General features: G+C 35.8%; 2 protein-coding genes across 2 annotated transcripts; both read left to right on the top strand.

The window, feature by feature from the left end:
- The first annotated feature begins 4,163 nt into the window (after positions 1-4,163).
- On the top strand, positions 4,164-10,955 carry LOC128529631 (cellular tumor antigen p53-like). The gene is made up of 11 exons (XM_053503101.1): positions 4,164-4,331; positions 5,982-6,120; positions 6,932-6,992; positions 7,099-7,311; positions 7,852-8,038; positions 8,594-8,706; positions 8,918-9,027; positions 9,138-9,262; positions 9,655-9,752; positions 9,870-9,973; positions 10,066-10,955. The coding sequence occupies exons 2-11, from the start codon at positions 6,044-6,046 to the stop codon at positions 10,142-10,144; spliced, it is 1,167 nt and encodes a 388-aa protein (XP_053359076.1). The 5' UTR covers positions 4,164-4,331; positions 5,982-6,043; the 3' UTR covers positions 10,145-10,955.
- A 149-nt stretch (positions 10,956-11,104) lies between these two features.
- Positions 11,105-22,307, top strand: LOC128529371 (receptor-type tyrosine-protein phosphatase eta). Its single transcript, XM_053502844.1, has 9 exons — positions 11,105-11,329; positions 13,583-14,284; positions 17,106-17,348; positions 17,539-17,790; positions 18,748-19,017; positions 19,631-19,900; positions 20,168-20,443; positions 21,580-21,677; positions 22,155-22,307. Exons 1-9 carry the CDS (start codon positions 11,296-11,298, stop codon positions 22,224-22,226), a joined length of 2,217 nt encoding a protein of 738 aa, XP_053358819.1. The 5' UTR covers positions 11,105-11,295; the 3' UTR covers positions 22,227-22,307.
- Positions 22,308-23,677: the final 1,370 nt, after the last annotated feature.

Raw genomic sequence — 23,677 nt, 5'->3', positions numbered from 1 at the left:
CAGTTCGAATAAGTGTTGCAGAGTAAAGCTAAAGTTACATCACATAGAAATCATGTTGCTGTAGTTCCAAACTGAAAGGTCAATGATAGACTAGAGTACCAAAAATAGTAAAGAGAACAGAAAGAGCCTCTTACTTGCTCTCATTCACTCACACCCTCTCTAACCCACTCAGTCCCACTAAGTCAAACAAACATGCCATGTGACTGCGGCTCAAACAGGTGACAGCTTTAATCAGGTGATGGAAATGTTTTAGAAGTGTTTATATTCTCCTATGTAGCTGACGACTATATATAAAATGCCCCTTAAATACACAATCATAACTTTGGGTTTCTGAGATTTTTTATGTGGACAGACCAAAATGGGATAAATTACAATATTGAATATCATGGTAATGCTTGCTGTCATCTTTCTCGAAAAAATAGGCTGCAAATAAAGGCTGAACACAAACATATTTATTTGTTCATTTACCTGAATTAATTTATAGCCACTTTATCCTTGTGCCATGGACCTGGAGCTTGTCCTACAAACATTACAAAAAACTCACCATGTATTTAAAACCTGTGCAGTCTTTCATATATATATATATATTTGTGCATCTCTCAAATCTTGAATGACCTAATGATCTAATTAGAAAGTACTATAAACTATTTCACTTTAATTTAATGATTTCCTGTTGTGGCAGTAACATTTCTTTAATACTCCTAATGCTTATATTTTATAAACTATTTTATATGTAACATGTATTTATGAGTTAATAATAATAACATAAGAGGTTAAAAAAGATAAAAATGTCTTTATTGTCAATACTCTTAAAGATCAGAAAATAAGAAGGGAAGAGGAACAAATTGAATAGTTTAGTCACCTTTAGCGTTGATTATTTATTTTTTTCTTTTGTCTTTTTCTTTCTACTAACTTTGTAAACCTTATTCAATGTCACAATATTTATTTCAGTACATTCCAAAGATTTTGGCCTCAAGAATTTGAGCCTCAAGAATCTTACCTTGTGCCATGTGCCATAAAGAAATGAACAAATCCACTGATTAGATAACATGGTCTTTCAGTACATTCAGGCCATCAGCTGACTTAATTTGATTGACACTTTTATTTTAATAACACTGCCTTCAGAGGCTTGTACAGTGGTCACTGGCACATCACTTCATGCATTCTTCCCTTCTTTCCCTGATGTACTCAATGCTTTAAAATAGGGTAAATCTAAACTAATCAGACCACATCCCCTTTTTTTCCATTGTGCCTAAAGCAACTTTGTATGCTCCTTTTTTGAGTAGTCTCACTTACAAGTCTCCCAATCCCAAGTCTCCCAATGGTCAGAACTCATAAACTTTTATGAGTTCTGACCATAAACATTCTTCCATAAAGTTAATAATTTAGTTTGATATTGTGTTAGTTCTTACCCCAATTCCAGCTATTTTAGTAATCACTATTATTTTCTTTGCAAAAATGAATCAAATATGCATGAAGAGCCAAAATGTACTCACGATATGGATTATTTTCTTCTTGCACATCTGTGTATATTTTCTTCATTTATGATGAGAAATACAAGATCACAAGATATTTGATGCTTGTTTACAACATTTTGACTTGATCTAACAGTGGTTCGCAACCCTGGAATTCTCATGGGATAGCCAACAGACCCCCCTGTGACCCTGTATACAGGATAAAGTGGTATAGACGATGAGAGAGTGACTGAGATAAGCTAGAACTATTAAATTTGCATAACAGCAGTCATATACTGTACATTACAGTATGTGATTTGCACCTCCAGGGTCCAGGTTTGATTCCTGCCTTGGGTCTGTGCGCATGGAGTTTTCATGTTCCCCCCGTGCTTGTTGGGTGTTCTCTAGTTTTCTCTCACAGTATAAAGACACAAAAATTTGGCTATTGCCCGTTTTGCATGAATGAGCAAATGAGTGTGTGCCCTGCAATAGACTCGCACCTGTCCAGGATGTACCCTGTGTCATGGTCAAAGTCTCCTGGGATAGGATCCAGAAACCACTGTGACCCTATATACAGAACAAAGCAGTATAGACGATGAGCAAGTGAGTGAGATAAGCTACATCTATTAACTTTACATAACACCAATCATTTCATTTGGATTGATCTAACATGGTGGTTCTTAACCCTTGTCCTGAAGGTCCCCCTGTCCTGCACAGTTTAGTGTTTCTATCACACATTTACCATTCATACCACTTTATCCTGTATACAGGATCGTGGGGGGCCTGGAGCTTATTCCACCATGACACAAGGCAGGGTACACCCCAGACAGAGTGCCAAAGCATCACAGGACACACCTTTGCACATATGCTCACACACTACGGGCAACTCGGGAATGTCAATCAGTCTAATCTGCTTGTTACCCGATCAATTATTACAAACCTTTAATGAATTGTAAAAATTATTTTATTTGAAAAATTCCAGTCTGGTTTCCGCCCCTGCCACAACATGGAAACAGCTCTGGTCAGATTATGTCATACTGTAGGTTTCTCTGACTCTGTTTACAACTGGTTCTTATCTTACCTTCCTGGAAGAACAGAGCCCTGGAAGACTCTAAATCCACTACACAAAGTGTTACCTGTGGTATTCCTCAGGGGACAGTGCTCGGCCCCATTTTGTTTATATTGTATATGCTTTCTCTGGGCTGTGCTAATGATACTCAGCTTTACCTCAGGATAAAATCAACCTCCTCATCTAATCCGCCATCATCCATTTTGACCATCTGTTTGGAGGAGATAAAGTCATGGATGAGGCAATATTTCCTGCAGCTGAACAGTTCTAAGACTGATGCTATTTTAGTAGGCACCCCTCACCAGGTTAGGGCATCTAACATCACTAGTATCACCTTTTCTTGTCTGGATATCCGTTATTATTTATGGTTATCTGTTATTACCCTCAGGGTTAAAATGGACTCTCATTTGAAGTATGAGGCTCATATCACACATCTGTGTAAGACATCTTTCTTTCACCTCAGGAACATTTCTAATGTTCCGTTCACATTTGCAGATGCGGAAAAGTTAGTCCATGCGTTTGTCTCCTCCATGCTGGACTACTGAAATGCACTCCTCATTGAGACTTCTGGAAAAAGCCTTCAAAAGCTGTAGTAAATTAAAAACTGTGCTGCTAGGATTCTGATGAAAGCATGTAACCATATTATGCCCATCCTTAAATCTCTTCTTGGGCTCCCTGTTTCATTCAGAATTGAATACAAGGTTGCCATTCTTATCCACCAGTACATCTATGGGGATGCCACTCTCTATCTCAGAATTTATTACCTTACATACATCTACACACAACCTCCGGTCTGTGTCACTACATCTTCTGAGACCAAGCTTCATACTATAGGAGATCAGGTTTTTTGCTCAGCTTTACTGTGACTGTGGAATGCTCTCCCCGAGTATCTGAGGATGCCACAGACTGTTGATGATTTTAAATCTGGTCTTTAAACTTATCTTTTTTTATCAGAGTTTTTGGGTTAAAATAATTTGTTGCACTTTGAGATTTGCTTCAAATATAAAGTGCATTATAAATAAAATGTATTATTATTATTATTATTATTGAAATGGGAAATCACTAAAATGTGAAAGTTGAGTATTAGGGTTGAGGACCACTGTGTTAGATCAATCCAAGATTCCAAGATGTTGTAAACTGCATGTCATTGGACAGTGGGAGGTAACCAGCGCACCCAGGTGAAACCCACCTAGCACGCAGAGAACATGCAAACTCCATACACACAGACCCCCAAGGTGAGAATCAAACCCGGAACCTGGAGGTGCAAGGCGACGCTGCTAACCATTAAGGCACTGTTAACCTCTAGTTCAATTAAGTTAAGGTTAGTAATTAGCCAATCAGTTAAATGAAGTGTGCTGAAGGCTGAGAAAACACTAAAAAGTGCAGGGCAGTTAGTCATTCAGGAACATGGGTTGAGAGGCACTGATGTAACAAGCATTAGTGTACAACCCTGCCGTGTTCTTTTGACTAATAAAACCAACACAAAGGCTGTTAAGAAAGTGTGGATAATCCTTAAACCATAATCACTAGCTTAAAGTGTAAACGATCCAAGTTCAAAAGTAAACTCTTATTGAGTGATGGTCTCTGATTGGCTATACAAATCACGTCGTTTGCCCCGCCCACTGTTTGAGGAAGTGGCCTGCCACGCTGCTTTCAGTTTTGTTGTGCTAGGCTGAAGGAGCTGAATGAAGCTCTGTGTTGCTCTAGAAAGTCTCACAGCGGTTAATGCATATTTTTCGACACTCGTTCTGAGACCAAACTCAGGAAGCATTCAGTCACTGGCGGTGAAACCCTGACTGGGAGGCGAGGTAAAGCTTTTGAATGAAACTGAAACGCTAGCAGGCCACGCAGTTAACGAGCGCGCGCGCGCGCCAAACTAGGAAGTAGAAACGCGACGGCTTGAGATAAAGTCATGTTTATAAAGTTACGTTAAGGACAGTACACATGCAGGATAACTCTGTGGCGTTTTTAACCGCTGTGGTGAAGCTTAGACACTAATCTTCAGTTTAAAATCCTGGAATTGAGTGGATGTGTCTGTGTGTGTGTGTCGTCTTTGTTATTGAGGGCCTGGATGGGTGTGTGTGTGTGTGTGTGGCCCTGTTTATCTGAACCGCAATACGCTCTGAGTGCATCTTCTGTTCCTATACCAATGATTCTTTACAATTACATACGCTTTTATATAACGAAATAAGCAAAATCACGTGAATCGTGCTTGTGGGATTATACATGTTTTTGCAGCAATCTAACCTTGTACCTGTCCTTTGTTTTTGTTTTTTATACATCATTTATGTATCATTGTTAAATACTTCTAGTTAAGGTCAATTTAGGCAGATATTTCACCATAAAGGAATTATTAGTATATCTAAAAGTAATCAAAATGTAATTAGCTAAAGTTATATGAGAGTTTTTCAATCTGAAAATTTTACTCATTGATTTGAGATTACAGTTTAACTGTTGATATGGATGCTTATCCGATAAGATGTGCCTTAACATTAGAGAAGTTAGTAATATTTTTTAGTTAGTATTACAACTTTACATATCCTGCTTCTATATATCTATCTATATATATATATATATATAAGGTTGTTACAATTCTAAACAAACTTATCAAATTATTTGCTCCTACCACACTGAATGCTGTGCTGCCTGCCAGTGTGCGTACTAAGTTTAATCACCATAAAGAAATGAATAGCATGTCTAAAAACAAAAGGGAAAAATCGTCTTGTGCCTCTCACAAGCTGAAGTTATAGGATTCTGATTTGAGATTACAGCACACATGTAACTGCTCTAACACATGTAACTTTTGTACACGCTCATCCAATAAGATGTGCCTTTACATTAGGGATGAGAATTACTAGGCACTACTTGCTACAATATTATTACGATACCTAGATTTGTAGTTTTTATCACGATTTTATACATAGTGGCTCAGTGGTAGCTTTCTCATGCCCAAGGCCTAGGTTCAAATCCCACTTAATGTCCAAAATAAAGCCACTGCATGCAGTGCCGATCCCAAGTCTGGATAAAATGGTGGGGGTTATGTCAGGAAGGGCAACCGGCATAAAATCTGTGTCAAGTTGTGTGCAGATTGGAATGGCTGCTGTGGGGACCCCTTGACAGTTGTAACAACAATCACGAATGTATACATATCCCTATTAAATCAATTATTTTTTAGGTTTTGTTACAATTCTAAACAAACTAAACAAATTGATTGTATTACACAGGTTGTTATGCTGCCTGTTTTTGTTCTGTTTCTAATTAAGCAGCAATCTCAAAAGCAAGGACTGCTTAAATGCACGTGAAAGAATTAATACATGTGTGCTGAAATTTTTTTACTTTTTTTAAAGGAAACTTGAGCATTTTAAATGTATTTGTATAAACACATGTAGGCTAGCACTTAATTCATCACACTTCCATATGTTCTACCTACCAATTGGACCATTTGTCTCTCCTTGCAGTTCCTATTGCCTCGCTGTTTTCCCAGTGACGCTTGCTGTACCTGCATTGGCCTAGATCAGCCATGAGTGAGCTGGACATGACAATACCTTTGAGCCAGGACAATTTTGCACAGATCTGGAATCATGGCTTATGCAACGTGTGAGTTAGCACATGACATGGGTTTGATGGAAAGTGGGTCCTTAGTTCAGTTTTCTGTGGGAATTGGTAATCCAAAGCAATTAAAGTTTTAAGAAAGAAAATTCAACAAAGTAGCTGCATGTGGGTATTCCCAGCACATACCCAGGGTTTGAGTAGGAACGATGAAGATGGATATATAGACAGACCGCTCATCAAATCGAGTGATGTGGTTATTAATCCCAGAGGGAAATCCTGAGGTAGCAAGAGGATTAGAATAATAAAAGAAAAAAACTATTTGGTTCAAAATTCAAAAATATAATAATGGGTATATGTAAAATGCTTACATACTTTTGTACGTATAGTCTTTTAAGTAAATGTGAAAGTGTTAGTGCAAAACTGGTGTATTGACACCCGTCCCCCCACAGCTACACCAAATGTTAATTTGACTAGTGTCAGGTGGTGGAGTTAGTGTTTTATAATTGGTTACCATTTCTGATTGCCATAAACAGTGTTTTTGTCATCATTAAAATGCTTTTTATGTGACCTCATGTGATTGAATGTTTTTGTGGTATTGAAAAGTAAGCAGATTCCAACTGTAATGAAGTAATTCAACACGTACATTAATCTGTCTTGTAGCTTATTCACTCTTACACAGTCCTGACACCTGATACGTCTTCTGTAAATGTTAATAAATACATACTCACAACATCAATGACAAAATAATACTTTTAATAATCCATTTTGTAACTAAGCCAGTTGCCAGACCAGAGTTAACTGTTTTTTTGCAAAGTACCTTGTAAATATTCAATTATTTCTTTATGTTCATGTACAGGGAGTTTACGGACCTTATTGCAGAGCTTCCAAGAGCAGACAGTGATGCCTGGCTCAGTGCTGTAAGTTTTTTCCTTTTCTTGTTCGTTTCACTTGTCCCTAACTAGCACAGTTTTTGCATGTTCTCCTTTAACTTTTCTCAAGGTTAACATGCTTTTAATTTGATAGGCCTTGCCCAATGGCACCTTTAATGAGAACTTTGATGACCTGGATCTCTCTGAGGCCCCTGAGAATACTGCTGAAGCTGCTGTAATGTCTCCGGTCCTCGACAGTCTGCCTCCTCCAGCTGCAGTGGTACCTTCCACCAATGACTATCCCGGAGAGTATAGCTTCAACCTCCGCTTCAACCAGACCAGCACAACTAAGTCTGTTACCTCCACGGTTAGTTAGGCAGGGCAACGTGACTGCTTTTAACAAGGGGGTGTTCAAGTCAAACTGGTACTTTTGACTGTGAAGATTAATAGGACACAGTTATGAGAGGAAACCTTTGTTTCTCTGTATAATCCCATGCTACACTGTTGCACTTATCCTAGCACAGTTCACCAGAGTTAGATCAGATTGCTTCCTTCATGCCATTGTCACTGCTAAAACGCTGGCCTCTCAGGAAGTACTTTAATGTCCCTTTTTCTTAATGTTAAGGGGGAGGGACAGCCTGGTTTGATCACTAAATGCTTTCTGTTTTTGCAGGACAGTGCATGACCTTATACTGCTTGCTGCACCACTTGCATATTACATGAACTCCAGGGAGTGTTCTCGCCACTTCTCCGTACAGTCCTGACCTCTGTCCAAACAATTTTCATATGCTTGGTCCATTAAATGACTCCCTGGGAGGCCAGTGTTTCAGACCTGATGGTGACGTGAAGCATGATGGTTTTAATGAGAGCTGTAAACTAACGTTAGAGTTTCTTTTCCTCTTTGTAGTATTCCAAACCTTTGGATAAACTGTACTGCCAGCTGGCTAAGACGTGCCCGGTTGATGTTCTGCTGGATAAAGTTCCTCCTCAGGGAGCAGTGCTCAGGGCCACTCCCATTTATAAAAAACCTGAGCACGTTTCTGAGGTGGTGCTGCGCTGCCCTCATCACCAAAATATCGCAGAGAACAATGAAGGTATCTCCTTTTAATTAAGTTTAATTAGAATTTTGTTATTAATCTATTATTTTCTTGGTAAACAGTGGGTAAAGCATTTGTTTAGAAGAATCTGTAAAATAATGTCAACTGTATGACAAATCCAGCAGTGGAGATTGCAGAAATCTATGCATTTATATTTTGCTTTCTGTCAGTGATTGACAGCTGTGTCTTCCTGGCAATGTCAGAAACCTAGTGCTAGTGTTAGAAAAAATGGGTAGAAGTGACAGTTTTTACAATGCAAATACAAAATATGGTATATTGACACAATGAATTGGTGGATTAGTAATGTATTTGAAGGAAGAACTGACCAGTGTTATAATTTGCAAGTATGCAAAATGTCGTCCTTATCATGTGTGCTTTATTATAACCTCTACTGTCCTAACTTTGAACCAGATGTACTGATAAAATGCCATGATCAATGGTGCATTTTACAATTCTAGCTAAATGCAGTTGATGCTTACAAGCATACACCTGCCGAGCATGGAACAAGGCTTTATTGTTTTGGGTCTTATGCTATTTCTGTTTCTCTGACAGGTGTGAATCATCGCAGCCACCTTATCCGGATAGAGGGGAGTCAGAAGGCTCAGTACCTGGAGGACCCCAATACCAAGAGGCAGAGTGTTACTGTTCCCTATGAGGCTCCTCAGGTGATATGTTCAGTTTAAATTTAAATGTCAAGCAGGTTATTACCCCATTGCTGTATATAGATGTACACTTGATATGGCTGTGTCTAGCATTTTTAAATATTTTTTTAAGTTGCTGATTGGTTTTAAAATTTACATCATATGGCCTTTGCGTCTTTCAATGTGTAGTCCAAGTAAACGGAATCTTTGCGTCTTTTTCTCTCTCTGCCTGCAGCTGGGCTCAGAGGCCACCACGGTCTTACTGAACTTTATGTGCAACAGCAGCTGTATGGGAGGCATGAACCGTAGGCCCATTCTTACCATAATGACTCTTGAAACACATGAGTGAGTCCTGCTTTGTTTCTTTTATTGACATTTCTTCTACTTTTCCTCTGCTATGGCCTAGTAAATTAACCAAGTTAATTAATATATAACTGTACGCTACTGCTCGTCAGTGGGCAGGTTTTAGGTCGCCGTTGTTTTGAGGTCCGTGTGTGCGCCTGCCCTGGCCGTGATCGCAAGACTGAAGAAGAAAATCTTAACAAAAAAACGTTGAAGACTGCGACAGGAGTTAAAAGAAGTAAGAGCAAGCAAGGGCAAGAATGGGAAGTGTATACCATAGACAGTATAGATGTCTCAGATGAGAAATTATTAATTTCTTGTGATTTCCCATCTTAAAATACCATGATAAAAGATTTAATTGCCCTCAACATCTTGTCACTTACACTAAGCCTGCGTACCAAAAGTGGTAACTTTTTTTTTTTTTTTTTTTTTTTTACAAAAAAAGTCAATAATAAGTAGTTATGTTGCTTTTATGGGGCTTCAAAAGCAAGCAAACAAACAAAACTAATCATTATTATCTTGGACATGTAATCTACTCATTATTGAATTCCTGATTTGTCCACCTTTGATGAGCCTCTTGTGCCTTTAGTTTTTATTCTCAATTGCTTTTTTTTTTTAACTCTATTTTAGAATCTTCTGCAATGGAATCTCAGGTCACTCCTAATGCTGAATCAAGTAAAAAGACCAAGACTGAATCCAGTTCTGAGGAGGAAATCTTTTTTTTGCAAGTGAGTGAGGGATCCATGCAGCCTTTTAATAAGCACTCTACATAATATTGTTTTTTCAATTTGACATAGATTAGCAGTTTCTATTAGTGCAATTTAACGTTTAATCTTTGACCGTAGATTCGTGGGAGAGAGAGGTTTAATATGCTGAAAACGATTAACGACAGTTTGGAGTTAATGGACATGATGCCTCCTGCAGATAAGGACAAATACAGACAGAAACGGTAAAAGGGCTCTTTTACTTTATTCATAAATTAAGCTTGTCTGTAATTCAGCTTAAGCTCTGACTGACTTGTACCATTTCTTTTCACTTCAGCACTTTGAAGAACTTGAAAAAGCAGCCAGGCTGTGGCAAAAAGCTGCTCCAAAATGATGAGAAGACAGACACTGACTGAAAATGAGCCCTGTTTGTTATTGTTTTGTTTCCTATGAGCCTTTCTTTCCACTTTCTGTTAAGCAAATATAATGCTATATTGAAATTTAGATAAGAAAATTGACAACTTAAAGGAGTAAACCGGCTTCCTGAACAGTTTGTGTGAGATGGTATAGATGCTGCAAGTCTCTGGACCTGTACTGATGGAATTGAACACCAATTTACTGTCTTTTTATATGTGCAGTGACTCTTAACCCTAAAAAGGACAAGCAGACCATGATGCCACCAAAATCCTTTTACACTGTAACAAAGATGCAGCTTTTCCCTTTATCGTGTCACCCGTTTGTATGTACAGAAAACTTTACTACTTTTTGTGTTGGATCACCTTTTTGTGCCTTATACGGATACATCATCTTAAAACCCCTTGCAATGGATTAAAATGTATGTTTTTTATTAATAAGGATGTTTATACCACTGATGCTTTGCTTCAGGTGATCCTGTGTTAGTTGTCCGCTCTCTCAGGTCAGTTTGAAATGGTCGGAAATGGACAAATGTTTAACAGTATTTTTTCTATGTCTTTGTATTTTGTTTTTGTTTTGTTTAGTTTTGTTAACTGTAGTCATTCCAGATATATTTTTTACATGACACAATTTTTCTGTTACTTTAATTTTTTTGCTGTAAGCACATTTACTTGTTTCGTGCAAACAAGTACAGTTAAGACACATTTAAATCTACATATACAAACCTTTGCAGTTGTTCGTTTGAGCTCTTTTTTTATATTTTGTCTATACTGTAACTCAACATGACGAAAGCAAATAAACAAATAAGACAGCGCTGTGTGTGTGGCAGCTCATTTCTGACCAGTAAGACTGCTTTTACCATCAGCTAAATGCAAATATAATGATAAATATTTCCTTGTGCTTTTATCTCTCTGCTGTGCACTCAACAACCACATTCACCTAGGATGTTTTACCAGGTCAGATTCAGCTGCATTTACTGTCAACTGAACCTCTTTTTGTGAGTGAGATTCATGTATCCATGAGGACTGGTTTCTTGTTTTCTTGGAACACACAACTCTTTAATTTGAGTTTTTTTTTTGTATTACTTTGTTTTTGCCTCAAGCTGTGACAATTATCAAGTGATTTTGGTACTGAAGATTTTCTGACACTTTGGATGATGTTGCTGCTGGGGTCTTTGCTTTTAGTTGGTAAGTTGCAACCTCAGCTGTTTTTTACAACTATAGCTTGGCAATTACTGGAAAATAATACGAGGGCAAATAGCCTACAGCACATTTCAAACAAAAGCATTACTAATTAACTTACTTTATGAAGTTACTTTAAATGTATGCTGAACTACTAAAAGAGTAAAGCAGAAACAAAGTATTTATTAACCCCTTTACCATGTAGACCCACATTCTAAGAAATTCTAATAATATTGGACTTTCTGGAATACCTTTTTTTTTCTTTTTTTTTTCTTTTTTTTTTCTTTTTTTTTCAAAAAGGCTTTAAAATGTTGCCATGTGTTAGCTATTAAGTAGACATTTTCTATGTAAACCCATACTTTTAACTGATGTAAAGTGGTTTTATAAATAAGGTAATTGGTTATGAGACATTAAAACTATACCACACAGTAAAGCATTAGATTTGAGCCCTGAACAATTTAATGCATTTGTGTCTCATTTTTGGGTATGTGCTCAAATTGTGTACTTCCCAATTTACACTAGAAATGTGGCCAGAAAACCTTTACACATGCACTAGAAAAGGCAAAATGCAGGCCTCTTTTTCCTATTTTGGCTCCTCAAATGGAAAAACATTTACCGAGTTACAGCAGTGACTGCAGGTGTTATAATTTATAAAAACAAACTTAATTCAAAGTTGTCAAAGTTTGACATGCAATAAAATGCTGGTGAGACAAAAACTGAAAGGTAATAAAAACAGATTTTGCATAAGAAAATAGGATATTTAAAAGATTGATGAAAGAAAAAGTGCAAACTGTGTTCTCTTAAGTGCCGATAACTCCAATACTATGCTGTGTAACATAGAGTTGATATAGTTGCAGTGAAAAAGCTAACAAACACTGCATGAAGGCAATATTAAATTTTTTGTGCAAGTATTGACTTAACTTCAGTCAGTCGAAGTAGAATGGTAATTATTAGGATGAGTAGACATAAGGGCTCATATTTTTATTTACTTTTTTCTTAAAAATTCATTATTCATTAAAATTGTATAAAAGGCCCTAAATATCAAAAAATAAAGTCAAAAAGTCACATACTCCCATTGGATGGAAATATGTTTGTGTAGATGGGCGTGTTTACTGTTTTGCCCCAACATTGCCAAAGATTTTCCTTTTTCCTTTCCTTTTTTTTTTCCAGTTATGATGAGTATATAGAATTAAGTGAGACAAATATGAACCAGAAATATTTAACTTTGAGCTGCATAATAGCACACAAACCTGTTACAGTTAGGTATAAGACAAAAATTATTTTAAAAAAATGTCCACTCTCTTATTCAAAATGATAAAGAATCCTTTAGCTGTAAGAAATAAAGAGTCTTTTCTTGGTTTTACCTAAAGCAAGAATCTTCTTTTTGTTTGTTTTCTTGCATATTCATTATCATTCTCCTCTTCAGATGTTTCATTTTAATTATTAATCGAAAAACATTTCTGGTGTTATAAACATTGGCAAACTTTCAGTATTTAACTTTCAACAACTTGCCCAAGAGCATATAATACTCTAGGGTAGGTGAAAGTTCCTTAAAGAGAATCATTACTGGTGATCAGACATGAATTTATCACTACGAACCTGAGTGGAAACATCCTCAATCACTGAACCAAAAGAAGTTCAAAAGACAACCATCAGCTGGAAAATTGATGCTTTCAGTTTTCTGAGATTTTTTAAGAACCAGTATTGGAACATTATCAGGGAGTGAAGGTTTAACAATTAACAGTGCTTGTTACAGTAAAATGCTTATTAAGGAGCTGATCCTAAACTGTGGATTAAACGCAGAGGACTGATTTCCAAGGGTGTCGCGATATTGCATGACAATGCACATCTGCAAACTTCTGCCCACACTGTCGACACACCCTGCAAAAACATTGTTTTAAGGTGTTAAAGCATCCTTCCTATAATTCTGATCTTGCTCCATCAGACTTTCACACTTTTGATAAAGAAGTGAGGACAGCGGTTTGTTGCCTTAAAATATTGACCCGTTGCATATGTGTACTTGTAGTTTCCCCCTTTATTAAGTAACAACAGCCATATAATCTCAGAGTGCCTTTGCTCTATTGTGTATTTTCAGTTCCTGTATGGTGCCAGTTACTGTCAGCTTGTGATCTGTTGGTTTGTGAAATCTTGTACCAGAAAAATGCCTTGAAAGTGTAATGTTTCTTTTAGCTATGCCACCAAATGTCTTATTATAAAGCATCTAAAATCACTAATGATTTCTTGCCTATATCTTTTCAGCTGTTTCCATTATAAGCACGGAGAGAGACTATTTTTACAAACCTAATGCAACCACATGGGATGATGCCAGACTTCAATGTCAGGCCTGTTACAAAGACTTGACCACCATCACACCAGCAGCTGCTGAGTTAATAATTCGGAACCTTACTGACGACTACTGGATCGGCCTGCGCCAAAACACAAGTGCTTCAAAATTTTGGTCACAGTGGGCCAATGGTGAGCCTGTCATCTACCAGAACTGGTATCCTGGTCATCCTGTCCCGAAAAAGATTCCAGTGCCGCAGCCCACATGTCCACCACCACCACCAGTAATTAACAATACAAATCCACAGGTGATGCAGTGCCCAGCCTTTGCAAGGCTCTGTGCATGTCTAAATACCACTGAGAAAGACGATTTGTTCAACATGGATAATAACAGTGCAGTGACTGAGATGATGTGTCCAGCTTTGGGGAAGCTCTGTGACTGTCTAAATGCATCCGAGTACAACCCTCCCATTACAGTATCCCCAACTGTCTTTACCACAACGCATTTGGTTACAAGCTCAACTCCTAGAATGCTTGTATCTCCTAACTCCTCTATAAGTACTATCATTGATAATTTAGAGCCTCAATATATTGAGGATTCCTGTGTGGTCCTGCTTAGCTTTGGGATGTGGCAAGAAAAGCACTGCAATGAATCTCTGCCCTACATCTGCTATGATGGTAAGGTCTTCATGTTTTAAAACTGACCCTGAGTTTGACTATAATATGTAATATGTACAATGATCAGTCATAACATTTATGTTTAATTAATATATGTAATCAATTATATACAGTACCTGTAAATGGGGGCAGGATATTGCCCACTCATGCCTGCAAGAAACAAAGGGCAGCCTTTCTGGTCTGATCCTAAAGAAAACACAATGCAGCACAACTTGCCAAAAAGGTAAATGCTGACCATGATAAGAAGGATCTAATGCACCACAGCCCACCGATCATGGGACCCAGGCTTCAGACTCTCCTGATTCCAATTTGATCAAGCATCCATGTGATGCTCTGGACAAACAAATCTCATTCCAAGGCCCCACCCTACAGTATATATTGCAGAGCACCCAAAGGCTCTGCTGCCAACATTCTGGTGCCACACACCAGAGCACACCCGCAGGGTTCTTGTGGAGTCATGCCTCAAGGGGCCAGAGCTGTCCAGGTAGCAGAAGAGGAACCTACACAATATGGGCATAATGTTTTGTCTTTTAGTGTTTTGGCTGATCAGTGTATACACGAGAAATTCTTTACATAGTAAGAAATTTGCCATTCTTTTTAAATTAGACATTTAACTTTTGCATTTAAACAAACATACAAAGACAATAAAAAGCAGTTATTATCTAATGAGAAGTGAATATGTGGCCTGTTTACAAGAAATAAAGTAGTAAAATATGGTTATGGAGTCATATGTACAGAAGGTGCAGTAGGTATTATAGATAGGATGCATGTTGTAATACACAGTATATCTGTTCAAACGATGATGTGGAGACATTTCAAGAATAAACGGGAAATACACAAAATGTCTACACACTACCGGAAACAACTTCAATAATAATATTATCACATTATTAAGACAAGTCAAGCCTACTCAAGCCTACTAAAATGATAATATTATTATTATTATATTAATATAATATTTATTGTATTATTTTGTCTTTTCCTGAAGTGTGTATCAATTGTTTTGGCTGACTGTCTTGACTTGTCTTGTCTTTGACTGTCTATCAGCTATTAATTATTAATTAATGATTAGTGTAAAGTAACCTTTTGTGGTCTATTAAGAAACAATGTTTTTGTTTATATGTTATAAATTAAATTTGGTTAAGTTAGCACTCCTAACACCTAAGCGAGGTGTTGGTCTCTAGACTGCATGCTGGAATTTGGAAAATATGAATTCGTCATATTTATAGCTGTAGCTATTGTGTTTCCTGAAGAATCAGGTTGCAAGGAGTTAAGTGGGCAAAAAAGCAAGGATATGGAGATGCATCCTATGCAAACATCTTTGCTTTAATGTGTGACTTTAATTTTTTATTAACATTGATGCATCATACCACAATCCAATGAATGAGAAATACAGCATCTTTAGAAACAGCTTAGATATAACTGGTCATTCAAAATATGAAATATAATCCATAAATTGAGACAAACCTTTGCACATAATTAGAAGCAAATAGTTAAATGCAAGTATTTTCCAGCCTCCTGAAATTATACTGTACAATATATACAACTTAAGCAAGGTTATTTTATCATTTGTGGGTGCACAATTCCTTATGGACCTCAAGGTGTAGTACACAGCATGCAACATTGCTACTAAACAAGCAGCACATAGTAGCCAGCAGGAGAAACGTTTAGACAGTATGTTCCTGAATATATTCTCCTTCAACAGACTATGTCATCTTTAGAACTTTGTATTGTAACTATTGAACAATTTCATCTACATTGCCTTGAACATCTGCATAACTGGTACATATTTAAATCAGATACTGTAAATGAACGTCAGGGTGAAAGAGGAAGTTGAACAGAACACAAAAGCCTTGTTGTACGGGTTGGACACGCGAAAGTGTCTGAGTGAGTGGGAGATTGTGAGAGTTTCCTCCTGCCTGATATTCTAGTAAAAAGTCATTTGTAGTGATAGTGATGGTTAAGATCCTTTGGTTATTGGTGAGTTTGGGCTCCACTAAATAGAACCTTTAATTCTACACAGAACCCAAAGGGGCCACTTAAGAATAAAATATGTTCTGAAATCATTTAACTAAGAAATAAGAACATTGTATGTTTTTACTATACGACTATAGGACTTTTATAATGTCTTATTATACTACACTATGGTACTATAATAACTATTCAAATGTATGTTTATTTACAAATGGAAACAAAAATGTTGTAGTACTGTATATTATACTATACTGTAGTATTTTAGTATAATATTGTGCAGTGTAGTATAGTATCTTAGTATAAAATAGTGCAGCATAGTATTGAGTCAAGGGTTTGATTCCCACCTCGGGTTTGTGTGCATGGAGTTTGCATGTTTTCCCCCATGCTTGGTGGTTTTTCTTCAGGCACAGGTGACTTTCTCTCTAAGTCCTAAGACATGCAATTTACAATCATTGTGTGCGAGTGTGTGTGTGCCTGTGTGCCCTATGATGGATTGGCACCCTGTCCAGGGTCTACCCAACCTTGTGCCCAGAGTCCGACTGGGATAGGCTCATTTAGGTGGTAGGAGATTTTATATGAAATACAGAGATATCATTCGAAACATGTTGATATCCTTTTGGTATTTAAAACCAAGTTTGTTTGTCTAGTTTCTTTTAACAGAGTGCAAATAACACTACATGTTATTTATTGTTTCATTCATGAGGATCTCTGACTTGTGAAGTATCATATACTTAAATGTTTTGATTTGTAATTTAAAATACTACATTAAATAAAACCCACTTTACCTCACTAAAAAGATTTTCCCCCTTAAACAAGCCTTTATACTTCATTCTGTCTTTTATTGCAGATCGTTTTTATGGTGACATAACAATCTCCAACAGGACACAAAGTGGAGGGATTTTGAGTTGGAGTAAGGCAGGTATAAACATTTCTCAGTACAGAGTAATGATCAATGGAAGTTATTTAAATGAAACATCTGCGACAAGTTACCAGATTGAAGGCCTGGCTCCGGGAACAGAGTACACCATGCAGGTAATCCCTGTGAAGTGTGAGAGGGACCTCAACCCTCAGAATATCTCCTTCTACACGTGTGAGTAAAATTAAAGACATTTCATTCATGATATTGTTGTACCTTTTTTTTCTGTACATTAATACCAATACTGTATTATTACAGCTTCTTTATCCAATGTTTTCTGTCCCATCACCTGTATGATAATTTTAAGTAATGCATCTGGATAACCTCATGTGATTTTTTTTCTTCCTTCAAATATTTCTTCTAGTACCAGAGAAAATCAGTAATCTTAGCATAGTAAAGGTGGGAACAGATGAAATTACCCTCAGTTGGAACACATCAGGGGGAACTAATGTATCCTACTTAGTAATTAGTGACCAGAAAATTTTAAATAGAAGTTGCTGTCCTGAAAAATGCCAATTAACTGAACTGGAACCAGGACAAATGTATAATTTCACTGTAAAAGCTGTGGTCAATATAACCATTTTTGGAGAGCCAGGCCACATCAGTACTTGCACTAGTGAGTAATGCGGTTAACCTATTAAACAATATAATACCATCAGTTATTGTTTGTAATTGATAACTATTTAAAACTATATGATTTTTACTTATTAAAATTAAAGTAAGAAAATAATACAGTATATACAAATTTTTTCATTATTCAAACTTTTATATACAGTAGTGGCCAAATGTATTGAGACAAAAGTAAAATTACATGTTTACATTCTTAATAAAAAAATATATTAACAATCTGGATGATAAGAATAATTTGATATTTTATGCACTTAAATTGCTATAAAACAGTCAATATTTACAATTAAGCCCTTTATTCTTTAAAACCTGCTGCATCCTGCTGGGCATAGAGTCAAAAAACATCTGTAGTACTCTGATGTCACTCGTTCAATCCATGTCTGCTTGATGTAGACAACATCTTTCATGTAAAGAAGATGCTTTCTTGAATGCTATTGCTTCTTTACCATTGCCCAAAAGTTTTCTTTTGGGATTTGGTCTCGATATAACTTGGGCCATAGCTCCAGAAGCTAAAGACTATTGTCACATAGCCAGTTTCCCAGAAGCTTGGCTATAATTAATTGGTGAATACACCATATTGCACAGCGAGAACTATAATACATGGCATATGTTATGTTAACAATTTTGGCCACTAGTGTATCTATATATAATGCTGATATTAAGAAGTAATATATAATATTTGCACAATATATGATGATCATATATCTTTATTAGAATGAACATTCAAAATAAATTTACAAATTGTAATGAAATTTTTTTTATATATTTATTTGCCTTTAACTATTTCTAAGTAAAATAAATAAGTAATTATCAAGTATTGTCTTTAGTCTAAAGTGGAGTTTTTAATATTTCTTTGACTTTAGAAACACAGTATTCATTTTACCACAGTGCTCATTTAAAATCTGTTACCTTGCAACCTTCTCTGATTGTGAACCTAATTTTACAGAGCCTTCCAAAGTGATAAACCTTACTTCTTTCAACAATGAAAGTGACAAGATAATAGCGAGGTGGGATTCACCGGACAGCAATAGATGGAACTACATCTATAACATTACTCTGTACAATGGAACTACTTTAAAGAATTTAACACAAAAAAATTTAAGTCTCACAAGCATGTCCTCCCTCACATCTGGTAGTAGTTACACATTAACCGTGTCAGTAAGAGTACCAAACTGCCCTGATGAAGAAGAAGCCACTTCTATCACTGCTTATACTAGTGAGTCAGAGATTACTTTTTCTTTTCCCTTTTTTCTTGCACTCATTACATGTCACACATCACAGAATTATATATTAAACGGTAATGGCTGGTATTAAGGTTAAAATATAATTTTGGGTAGTAACTTGACAATGAAACTGTTCATGTTGAACAAAGTGTAATATCAGATTTTCATCATGTCACAGAATAAGAATGTGGGGCAGAATATTACGAACACATTGTACACTGTGTCAGTGATGGTCAGCTGTATTCATGATTTCAGACTTTTTTTGGTTTTCAAGTCAGAGGGAATCTAGGTTCATGTTCTAATTTTAACATAGAAGATTTCATTCAAACCCAAAGAAAAAAACCACCAAACCAAAGGTATCTTGGGGAGGATAACAGAGCAAGTAAACCACCTTTCCATAACTGTGTTTTTGAATTAGGTCTGCTAGCCTGTCTAAACTATTTATGCCAGCTGCCCTGATGTCAAATCTGCATGAAATGGCAACCTACTTAACTTGACACCCAAAGAGTCATTAACCAATTATTCAAAGTTTTCAAGCCGTCATTCCTATAAAAATGTATTTGTTTGTATTTTGAATTGTGTAACTTTTGATGTTATTGTTTTTAGCACCAATGCCAGTGAGGAACCTTTCACTGAACAGTACAAATAACAGTATTACTGCAACTTGGAACAGTCCAGAAGGAAATTTTGCTTGGTTCATTGTAAATATCTCTAGCTCCATGAGCCAGAACATCCCTGGTCCTCATGCCAACACAACCTTGTTGAATTATACATTCAACTCCTTAAATACAGCAACGAATTACACTGTTACTGTCACTACTTATGTGAAGGAAGATCTGAATCCAAGTATTGCAGTCAATAATTCAACTTTTACCAGTAAGTGATTAGTTTTAATACCATCACATTTAAATTACAATTCTACTCTTTACTTCTACTTTTCTAATTTTCAAATAAAGGTAATTATCAACCACTATATATTATTTATTTTTAACAAAATCTATAACATATAAAACAATTTATAAAAATGAAAAATACACTTAAATTACCCTGAATGAACTGAATGAGAAAATGAGATTGGATGTGTTCTCATTTACAGATTGACCATACACTAACATATCTGACATATTTTTATTCTGTTCTTAGAGCCCAATTCTCCTGGTAAGGCTAGTGCAGAAATCTTAAACAATACCACAGTACATTTAAGGTGGGAAAACCCAATAGACTCAGAAGGAGTAAAAGGCATTGTTTACTCAGTGAAATATGTTTCTGAGTTTTGGGGTGATGGTGGAAATCTAACCATAACTGGAAACAACTCAACCATGATTGATAGACTCAAATCTGGCAGCAAGTACAATTTTTATGTTACAGTTTTAGCTGGTGGTCTTGAAAGTCTTCCCTCAGAGACTACTGGATATACAAGTAAGGAAATTATATGCTTCTCACATAAAGTGTTTTTTTCTTCTTTTGTAAGTCTACTCTCAGTGTGTATACTTATCAAAAATATGAATTTAATTATGGATGTTTAGGGAGTGCAATTTTCCGAAGTTCTAATCTTGTTAATTTGACAGTTAGTTAGTATTTTATTGAATGCCTCACAAGTGCATGAAAAGGGCATCAATTTGAATCCTGGAACATGCCTGTGCCATCATGAAAGAAAAATTCCATAAATGTTATACTGTGGTCATTTAGTTCATTTTATTGACACACAACATGGCTGAGCCTATACCTGACAACTGAACATCATAACACTGCCTCCAGAGGCTTGTACAACGTGTGCTATACATGATGGGTGCGTCGTTTCATGTGCTTGTCTTCTTATCCTGACTTGTTCATCGCTCTTGGATAGTGTCAATCTGGACTCACCAGAACATTTTCTCTTGCTCCAAAGTCCAATCATTATGTTCCCTGGCAAATAAAAGCCCTTTTGCTGATTACCCTCACTAACATTTTTTTTCTTTATTTCTTTATAAAAAAAATTTAATGGCCACACAGCTGTTTAGTCCCAATCTTTTGAGTTCTCATTACACTGTGCATGTGGAAATGTTCTTACTTTCATTAGTAAACATGGCTGTGATTTTTTTAATGAATTGTTTTTTATGATTAATAATTTAAGTGATCTCCAGTCATGGTCGCTTATAATTTTTGTCTGACCGCAAATCTTTCCAAATTTCAATTTTAATGTTTCCTTTGCTTGATGCAGGCCGACAATTTGTCCTTTCAAAAGTGGTGACTTTTTGCACCTGGCAGGCCACCTCCATACTAAAAGGCCACAATATGAAACACATTTATATTCACATAGACAAACCAAAAACATAACAACACAAATTTACATGCTGGTTGCTCGATACTTTAATGCAAAGTAAAATACAGAAAATTTCTGTGGCATGTTCCATAAAACAGCATGCTGTCACGATTATTGACAGTTAAATATAGACACAGTGTTACTGCTCAGAGATTAAGTCATATTGCTGCTTGAATCACTTATAAATGAAACTATGTAAATGAAACTATGAAACTAGAAACTTTGTATAAAAAACAATGTGTTTTTTGTACAGAACCTGAACTTAGAAAATTATCCCTTATGATGCTGTGTTCCTCCTCCACTCAACTTTACTGCATGGGCTCCAATGCTAAATCCAATATCCTAACAGCGGTGAGTGACAAATATATAAGATAAAGAATAGAATTGTAAAGGATTTAGGATTTAGAAACAACAAAATTGTTGTTTGAATAACCAAATGAGCACCACATACCAATACATAGACTCCTTTTCCTCAAACAATATACATTGATGATTATCATAAAAACTGAGCCTTTTAAGTTTATTAAGAGTTTATGATATCATGTAGAACAGTGACTGAAAGATTTAGCTTAACTAACGGTAACCCACTTACCAAAAGCACAGGCCTAATTTCAGGAAGTATTGTATAATGTGCGTTTTTCTCTCCTTCTAGTCCAGATTTAATTAGATTTAATAACATTTTTTACAAATACTTAATTTAAAGCACATGTTTATATACAGTTAATTATAAACTCTCAAATGCTTATGTCTTTGTTTGTATGCATATTGCAGCTTGTCTGTCTATTAATGGATTTTTTGAATTATGTATCTCTTTTTGTTGTGTTGCAGCTGAACAATTCTATTTACAAGAAATTTAAGGACAATGTTTTCTGGAATCTTACTGAGAATGACATGAATTAACACAAATAAGTCAATGCGAAAAATATATATTTTTAAAATATATGCAGCACAATAATTTTTGCTTTTCTTGTATCAGTTAAATTTTTCCAGTGTCTTAGATAAAAAAACAAACACTTTAGTCTATTACAAATATATTGAAATCCTCGATAGTATATTGCAAATATACTAACAAAAAAATTGTACCATCAGTTAATATATAAAAAGTATACTAACATCATGCTTTTACCAAATTTTGGAAGTATACTTTAAATAGCCTATACTTCAAAATAATTGTATTATAGTACACTTTCCAAAAATATATTATTGGAAAATATACGTTAAGTGAAAGGTTTGTTTAATTTCCAAAGTATACTTATTTAAACTGGTTTTTCAATGTATTTTTGGTATATTTTTAAAGAATATGCTCGAAATAATCATTGTACAAAAGTACAGAAAGAACACATTATAATACAATTTTTAATATAAGGTAGTCTCAGTATATTATCAGTTAAATGTAAATGTACTTATTTATACGCGTTTTGACGCGTTTAGACTCGTTTTTAAAAATCTGAAAATCACTTTTGCACGTTCAAGATAATTTCTGTGTTTAAACTTTCTTCTATGCGCTCACTGTTATAAAGCGACACTTGCACGAACTGCAGCAGTGTTATAGCTTCAACTATTCCATTCAACAGAAGAGACTAGAATCAGCGCGACACCAGCCAATCAGAAGCGAGAGGCGGGCAAATTCGGACTGTCTGATTGGCTCCCCAGGCCTCCGCTTCTAGTTTGAATTAACGGCTGGAAGCTGCGTCGTTGCGTGCGTTTGTTGGTATCGTTATTATTTAATTTTCATCGACATAAGGTAAATTTAATAGTTTGTGTTTGGTAGTTTAAAATTAAGTCCATAGTTTAAGCTATAGAATGTATTGTCTAATGTGTTGTTGCTAAATCCTATGTACTTTGCTTGTGGTATAATGGCTCTGTAGCTCTCGGCCTGTTTCCAGTCTCTGTGTAACAGAATCAACACACCAGGTTTAAACTAATACTGTACCTGTATACTCTAATACTAATGTCTGTCTGTGTTCAGACTACAGTTTAAATTTTAGTTTGTGTGTTTGTAAGACAATCTGACTTTTGTTGAACACAAATAAACTATAGTAGTGCTTTTTTGTTACCTTGTGCAAATTAAATCTGTTGAACTCATGAATAAAATCTGCCTCATAATTACTGATGTAATTCTTTTCAAAAACATGTTATGTGTAGAAAATTCATTTAGCCTATTATCCTAAACTCCTTTAGTGTACTGTTAATACATTTGCAATACTGTAGTATAGAAGGTTGTGTGTACTGTATTGTTTCACTTTAACACACAAATGTATACTTAATACACTTAAAATTGTACACTTAGTACAAAATTAGTTGTTTCAAAATAGCAAACTTCAAGTATACTAGTCATTAGTCTGGCTGCA

The sequence above is a fragment of the Clarias gariepinus genome, chromosome 1 (genome assembly GCF_024256425.1).
Source record: "Clarias gariepinus isolate MV-2021 ecotype Netherlands chromosome 1, CGAR_prim_01v2, whole genome shotgun sequence".
Taxonomy (NCBI): Eukaryota; Metazoa; Chordata; class Actinopteri; order Siluriformes; family Clariidae; genus Clarias; species Clarias gariepinus.
Note: the sequence above shows the minus strand (reverse complement) of the source record. Positions and strands in the feature narration are given on the sequence as shown.